The sequence below is a fragment of the Aulonocara sp. 'chitande type north' Nkhata Bay genome, linkage group LG6 (assembly GCF_057382095.1).
Source record: "Aulonocara sp. 'chitande type north' Nkhata Bay isolate Kocher_YH1m ecotype deep benthic linkage group LG6, A_spYH_male_GT1.1, whole genome shotgun sequence".
NCBI classification, from domain to species: Eukaryota; Metazoa; Chordata; class Actinopteri; order Cichliformes; family Cichlidae; genus Aulonocara; species Aulonocara sp. 'chitande type north' Nkhata Bay.
This window is the reverse complement of record NC_141349.1, coordinates 25,161,390-25,168,146: the sequence shown is the minus strand read 5'-3', so window position 1 is coordinate 25,168,146 and position 6,757 is coordinate 25,161,390. Positions and strand designations below refer to the sequence as shown.

At 43.5% G+C, this 6,757-nt stretch overlaps 1 protein-coding gene across 2 annotated transcripts; it reads right to left on the bottom strand.

Moving 5' to 3' along the window:
- Positions 1–378: 378 nt before the first annotated feature.
- rpl9 (ribosomal protein L9) lies at positions 379–6,637 on the bottom strand. 2 transcript variants are annotated; one of them, XM_086295817.1, is made up of 7 exons: positions 6,481–6,637; positions 6,268–6,383; positions 4,640–4,735; positions 4,383–4,515; positions 2,268–2,348; positions 962–1,091; positions 379–494 (listed from the first exon to the last, which is right to left on the bottom strand). In XM_086295817.1, exons 1-6 carry the CDS (start codon positions 6,524–6,526, stop codon positions 985–987), a joined length of 579 nt encoding a protein of 192 aa, XP_086151943.1. In that variant the 5' UTR covers positions 6,527–6,637; the 3' UTR covers positions 379–494; positions 962–984. The 2 variants fall into 2 exon arrangements, with proteins under 2 accessions (XP_086151943.1, XP_086151944.1); XM_086295818.1 differs by having other exon boundaries at positions 379–491.
- Between the last annotated feature and the right edge of the window lie 120 nt (positions 6,638–6,757).

Here is a 6,757-nt window from a genome sequence, read left to right as displayed (position 1 = left end):
TACTTTGCATCTCATCCTGTGACAGCAGGGATCCAGCCCATTCACAGCCCTTAAGTTCATCGGTGATTACAATGTCTTTAGTTTTAGTATTCAAAACCTGGCCGGTGAAACAACCTCTAACAAGCACTGTTTGATTATTAATATTCATCCTGAATTTCTTAAATCTTTCCTCTGAAACAGAACAACTCAAACTAACAGTGAAGCTAAACTAAAACAAGGAAATCCACTGAACAAAGTGAAAATAAAAATCTTCAAATCTTAAACTTCTGATGATGGGTAGAACTACCCCAGTGACTCTTTCGTGTGCAATTTATAACAATATCAAGATTTTGCTGAACTATTCTCAAAAACCAATAAGAAAGGGAGGCAGAGACTGGATTAACTGGAAAACACATTAGTTTATTGGTCTTATTAGCTTGTCATTAGCACTGTGCTGTGCAGGAACTTCCTGATGTCCTTCTTTCCGACTGTGGTGGTCTGCTGGATCAGGGCTGCTGGAATCAAACAGAGGAGCCGAGTGTGAGGACAGAGATCAACTGAGTGGGAGGATTAATGAAGAGTTTACTTCAAAAATAATGGGCAGCTTTAGCAGCACAGATGCACGCTGTGGTGCACATTCATGCAAACAGTGACGCCAAAAGCATCCACACAAACACCACATGGGGCTGGAAAACAGTTCGTATCAGTTACAGCTTTTATGAAACTGGTAATGATCTGAAACTGCCGATAAAATGTTAAAAGCCCAGTCAGATTTTTGGAGATTGATTCACACATGAAGGCGACTTCATGTAAGGAGTATTTATTAATGGAAAATAATTTAACTACATCCATGAGCCCCAACAAATAAGTTTAAATAAAGTGGAGCAGCAGCGCATTGTGTAAAAAGATCTGAAAGAATGAAACCATTAAAAGGAAGAAAAACCAGCAGAGCATGCAGGACAGGAGGATGGTGATGTCTAACCTCCGAGAGTGTAGGTGTAACTTTTACTGTTCCGGTTCCAAGACTGTTCCCTTCTCAGACACGTAAATGCCGTCCAAGAACTTCCTGATATCCTTATTTTTGACAGTTGTGGCCTGCTGGATCAGAGCAGCTGCAACAGAGAAGTTGGGGTGATAAGTAGCACATCACAACAGGATTACACAAGATTCAGGAAGGACTGTATGACACACTGTTTGCTGTCTTTTTGGCTCCAAGTTCAAATTTCATCTCCAACGTGTTTACTAAGAATCTGGATACAAGTCCAGAAAAACCTGATATGTCCCTGAGGCAGTGGTCTCATACCGACCCTCCTTTTTATACATGCAGGTCGAGCTGTTTGGATTGTAGCATGTGAATCAAAAGGTAGTTAAAAAGGTCTAAAAGCATCTCACACTCACATCTCACAGCTCCATCAGGGATTTACAGGAAAATCCACCTGCAGGAGCATTTTGACTTTAAACTCATTTTCAGAAATTATATACAGTTTTGAGTGGATTATGGTCAGGTGACAGTTTTTGGCCTTTGTTTGACATCAATATGATATTTATACTCACTGCTGTATAACAAAGCTTTGCCTTCAAAAGCTGAGCCAAAAAAAAAACAACTAATATGGACAAAAACTAAAAATACAGATTCTGGAGAACAACTATAGACTAGCAAAAAAAAAAAAAAAAAAAAAAAACCCAACTGAGGTGGAGCGATGGGGTTTTTGTTCATCAAAGTAGACGTGCAAACACAAGACCGTGCTCAGTCCTTAATGTAGAAGAGTGAAGGCGAAAAATCAACTCAAGGAGAAACTCAAACTTACAATAGTCTAGAAACACTGGTGAGATCAGACGCTGTTCTTCTCTGATTTGAGTTTATCCTCTTTCCATAATTTCATTTGAGAACCTGAACTTAATGTCTGTCAGATAATCGATAAAACCCTCACTGCACCCCAGTAAGGAGAACAGTAGGACTTTAGGTGGAGGGAAACTTGATCAGAAGTCAAGTGTGATAAACTGGATTAGCAGCTGCACTGATGTCCAACTGCATGTAGTGTGTACAGATGATGTGCAACAACTGTCCACAGAGTCCAGTTTTCCAACCATAAGGTCGGTGACAAACATCCGCTGATGTTTTATTCACTCTTATCTACACCGAGCATCAAGGTGACACTGAATCAGTTTCAGGACGGCTGCGACTGAAATAATGAAAAACTTCTCATCTGCTGGTGGAGCTTGACATAATCATATCATTTCATCCTATGGTGTAGAAAACCTAAAGAGGAAACAGCAGGCAGACGTACCAGAGTTGGACACCAGCTCAATGTCGTTACCCTCCAGGACCAGCTCGTCCTTCTGTGCGGCTGAGACTGAACACAGCACACCTGAAAGAGAACAAGGACAAAAGTTTAGTCTTATTATACAAAATTAGAAATGTTTAAAAAAAAGAAAAAACCTCCACTACATTTTCAGAAATATTTGTCTGTGTTTTGTTTTTTCTGTACTACTTGAACACTAAAGTGGCCCTCCAATGAGATGACAGTTCCACCAAATAATAAATATCCAGCTTCAGACATTACATCACCAAAATGAGGCGAGCTCAGGATCTTTAGATCTGCTGAGAGAAAAGTCGATATGCTTAACTGACCATGTTTGAACTCTGAGTGCAACTCCAGACTTCATCACAAATTAAAGAATCTGCTTCAATGACTCCACAAAGTCTGCACGTGCCTCACTCTCTGCCAATTCTAAATCCCTCCTCAGAGACTCACTACACCAATTAATCTGTATGTGCCTGGCGGGACTGTCGATCGAGGACGCTGAAGATATCTATCTATTCGGAACCGTGATAACAGGGTTCATGCTGATCGGAGTTGGCTTAGCCCTGGTTTATCGGAGAAATAAGAGAGCAGAACCGGCTGTTCAAACCCCCCCAAGGCTGCCCGCTGGAATCGCAATGGAACGAGGCGCAACCTCTCACAACGAACATAATATGGTCAACACCTTTGAGACGCTTACAGCTGCTGTGAAGGCTCAAAACAACACCATTGAGCGTATGAGGGGAAACATCAGAGAGAGGCCTGCTCAAAATGAGACCCTTGAGCGACAGTTGGAAAACATCGCGGAACGGATCATTGCAGTTGTGAGGTCTCAGAATCAAAAGAATGACAACACCATGGAACAGAAGTTTGATACCATCATGGGGAGGCTCGCGACTCTCCAACGGGAGATTGAGAGGCCAGTGTCAGAGTGTTAAAGAGCAGCCTGAAAATTCTCCTGGGCTGCTCGCATGGAAATTAACAAAACCAACATGAACATTGCGGATCCCCATCACGGCGCCAGCTGCAGGCCCAAGGCTGGAGCCGAACAATCACTCCCTGATAACGACTGTGTTACGGCTATTCTTCCCATCCCATGCAAGGACACCTGGATTGGCTGGAGGACTGTTTACTTAGCCTGATAGTTCAGCTGAGACAGTGTCCTTCGGCCTATGGACACGCACACACATACACTTACACTGATAGGCACTCACTCATCCCCCTTCCCTTTCCAACGCCTTCGATTCTTGTTTCCTGCGAGGGAACACGGCGGGTCTGTGTGCCGCGCTGGAATGGTAGCGCTGTGCAGGGCGGCTGCTGTGTTCACTTCGGATTACTCCTCACCCCCCACCCACCCCTGTGGCTTGTCATGTCTTCACAATGTTGTGCTGTGGACATTTATGTGCTTTTTGTGCAGAGGAGTTTTTTTTTGTTTCCTGTTCTCATGCTGTCCTACCATGGAAGCATAGCTTGAGTAGGGGTCTCTTTTTTTCCTCTTGTACTTTCCCCATTGTAGTGTACATTTCAATGTTTTTTCTCTGATTCTACCAATCTCCGACCTGTATCCCCATGTAATGTTTGTGCTATATGTGTAAGGTCGGGGGGGGGGGGGTCCCATTTCACTGCAGGGCAACCTGCATGTGACGAATAAAGCTTTGATTGATTGACAAAATAATTTCCTAATCCATAAATTTAACGAGCCCTGGTTTTCAAATCAGCCGTTAGCAGTTTTTGCCCAACCAGCAGCTCGTTCAGCTTCACAAGTGTGTGAATTTCATGATTTTAGTATGATGCCTCTTGGGCTTTGAACTGATGAAACAAAAGATCAGAAAAACAAGTCTTTAATGATCTTTAAAGATAATTTGACATTTTGAAGACTAAAATGATAAATTCACTGTGGTCCCTTCCATCTGGCTATTTTAACTTTTAATGTGTCACAAGTATTTGTGTCTAATCAACCACAAACCCAATATGAAGTTATACATAACTTCCAACTTCTCCTGACAAAGTCATTTACGCCACACCTCAGAAACTTTGAATATTTCTGGACTTCACACGTGCCATTCTCATAAACATTTCCATGATGTGACGCAGACTCACCACCCCTCATTCGGACACGGCGAATGTATTTCTCTCCCAAGAAGTTCCTGATCTCGACCAGGGTGCCGCTCTCCTGGATGACCACGTTGATGGGGAAATGGGCGTACACGGAACGCATTTTGTACCGGAAACCCTGCAGTGGCACAAAAGCATGAGAGGCAAACAGAATTGATGCTGGAACAATAGGCAGGGTCAGCCAGAAGCATGCACAGGGTTTATAACTGGACCGACTGAAACAAGCATATCTGAGCTCTCACCAAAGTGACTCCCTTGATCATGTTCTGGACGTGGCTGCAGATGGTGCGGACTGTGGCCAACTCCTTCCTGTTTCCCCACCATTTATCCACACGAAGCTGAGAAAAAAAAAAAAAAAAAAAAAAAAAAAAAGCACAGCAGCTCAAATCACTTGCATGAAACAGGTGTTGAAGCAATCAGCCCACATGTGAGCGAAATACTGGCCTTGCAGACCGCCATTGGAAAATGCAACCACATTTACCTTTTGCAGTAGCTGCTGTTTACCTGTTGCGATACACTAACTACACCCCGGCTAACAGCCTCAAATCTGACAGGAACACATGTCAGAACACCAAAAACCAACTCTGTCGTCCAAATGCATTAATGTCAGTATACACTTACTATACAGCAAGTGCAAACCACACAGACTATTGGACACATTCTAGAGGTTTTAAACGAGGGGCAGCACGAAGGTGTGGTGCTTAGCCCAGTAAGAAGGTCCTGGGTTTAAATCCACTGGTTGGCCAGGGTCTTTCAGTGTGGAGTTTGTATGTTCTCCCCTTGTTTTGTTCTTTCAGAGTATCCTGGTTTCCTCCCACACTTCCAATATATGCCATTCATCCGCTTCTCCTTTTCAGGGTCACAGGGGGCGCTGGAGCGTATCCCAGCTGTCACAGGGCGAGAGGAAGGGTACACCCTGGACAGGTCGCCAGTCTGTCGCAGGGCTAACACACAGAGACAGACAACCATTCGCGCTCACATTCACTCCCGCATTCACAACTATGGGCGACTTAGATTGATCAATTAACCTAACCCCACTAATTGCATGTCTTTGGACTGTGGGAGGAAGCTGGAGTACCCGGAGGGAACCCACGCAAACACGGGGAGAACATGCAAACTCCACACAGAAAGACCCCGGCCTGATGGTGGAATGAACTCAGGACCTTCTTGCTGTGCGGCAACAGTGCTGCTGTCAAATATATGCATGATACATTAATAACAAAGTGTGCCATAGGCGTGAATGTGAGCATTAACAGCTGTCTGTCTCTCTGTGTTAGCTCTGCAATAGACTGAAAACCTGTTCATGCACCCTGCCTCTCGCCCTATCACAGCTGGGATTGGATCAATTGAAGAAAACAGTTGGATGGTTTCAAACGCTGATATCATCTCAGTCACAGCCAGTCAGATATTTCAATAGTTTCCCTCTAAAATTAAAGACTTTTTCTACAACTTGTTCTTAGCACTGTTGACACCAGCCGTGTATGTATTAAACCTTTTTTTCAACAGTCATATAAACAGCCCTGTACAAAAACTCATTCTGCAATCCACTTATGGCACATAACTGGCTTTTAGGATTACTCCCATTTTAAGACAATAAATTGACATTTTAAGCCCTTTATCTACAAGCTTCGCACTGAGCAGAGTAGTTTGAAGACCCGACCAGTTCTTAAAGCACTTTTCTAAATGATGCAGTTGTTAATTTTACATATCCAACCTCAACCAAAACAACTCACTATTTAAATCTGAAAACTTATACACTCTAAAATCACACATCCTTAATACCAAACATGTGTGATGCCCTCCTGCCATCACATCCTGGGGCTGCTAACTTCACTTTAAGTAACTTAGCATTATTCTGGCTCTTTCATACCTTCTTCTGTTTCTTGCCCAGCAGGCTGAGCTCCAGGTTGATGTGGTTGAACTCCCTGGTGAGCTTGCCACGGGGGCCTTTGACAGTCACAGTTCGGCCCTTCAGCCTCACCTCGACTGCCGCACAACAAGCACAAATATAAAAAAAAGGTTAGAAGCTACTCTACAGACAGGACATAAATACATCTGTGTGGAAAACTGATTTTCCCCTTACCATTGTCGGGGAGGTCGACAGTTTGGCTGCTGAGAATGGTCTTCATTCTGTAAAGAGACAAAATAGGTGCTTTCAACTCTGAAAAGTTTGACTGGCTAAAGATTCAGGCTAAAGCGTGTATGCCTTTATATCTGTGATATTAACAGCTCCACAATGACTGTTTACTAAAGTTCGGACTGTGAGATACAGGCACACCACACTGGTGTCAGCAAGCTTTAGCTACAATGCTAACAGAAGTAAGCATTAGATAGCCGACCAGCTCCTTTCATGAGATACC